The 618-nt window shown below is 37.1% G+C and overlaps 1 protein-coding gene across 1 annotated transcript; it reads right to left on the bottom strand.

The window, feature by feature from the left end:
• Positions 1-69: 69 nt before the first annotated feature.
• LOC102854953 (arylamine N-acetyltransferase 1-like) lies at positions 70-618 on the bottom strand. The gene has a single exon (XM_006903476.1). It carries the CDS (start codon positions 616-618, stop codon positions 70-72), a length of 549 nt encoding a protein of 182 aa, XP_006903538.1.

Genomic DNA, 618 nt, shown 5'->3' with positions numbered 1-618 from the left:
CACTTTAAAACGAAAAAAAAATCATTCTATAACTGACCTAATATGGATGACGATTTCCTTTCCTTTCATCTAAATAGTAAAAGAATGGTCACTATTTTTAGGCACAACTTTTTTTTCCAGGGACACTCTAAATAGATTCTTCAGCACTTCTTCTACTTCATTCTCATTTAGGATCTTAAACTCTAATAGATCTATGTTGTCCTTATAATTGAATCTTCGAGAAGTGAGAGTGAAGCCCATTAAACAGTGAGCCCCATCTCTTGTCTGCAAGGAACAAAAAGATTTGTTTGTGAACAAAGATTCCGGAGATGTCTGATGATATATATTCACAGACTCAAAATCTTCAATTGTTTTAGGCTCAAGTGTAAAAGAGTATAGTTTTCGATATTTATTCTTTTCCAGGAGATCAGAATTAAGAAACTCTTGGTTTGGGATATACTGTTCTCTTCTCATTTGGTCTAGGTACCAGATTCTTCCCTCCTCTCTCAAACGGAAAATGCCAGGTATCTGAGGCTGATCCTTTCCAGAAATTAGCTCCAGAGGCTGCCACATCTGATAGGAGCGTCCAAACCCAGCATCCACGATGTAGTTCTTGCCACTGATAGTCACTTGTAACAT

Source organism: Elephantulus edwardii, unplaced genomic scaffold, assembly GCF_000299155.1.
Source record: "Elephantulus edwardii isolate Elephantulus edwardi_28Jun2011 unplaced genomic scaffold, EleEdw1.0 scaffold01925, whole genome shotgun sequence".
In the NCBI taxonomy this organism is placed as follows: Eukaryota; Metazoa; Chordata; class Mammalia; order Macroscelidea; family Macroscelididae; genus Elephantulus; species Elephantulus edwardii.
Note: the sequence above shows the minus strand (reverse complement) of the source record. Positions and strands in the feature narration are given on the sequence as shown.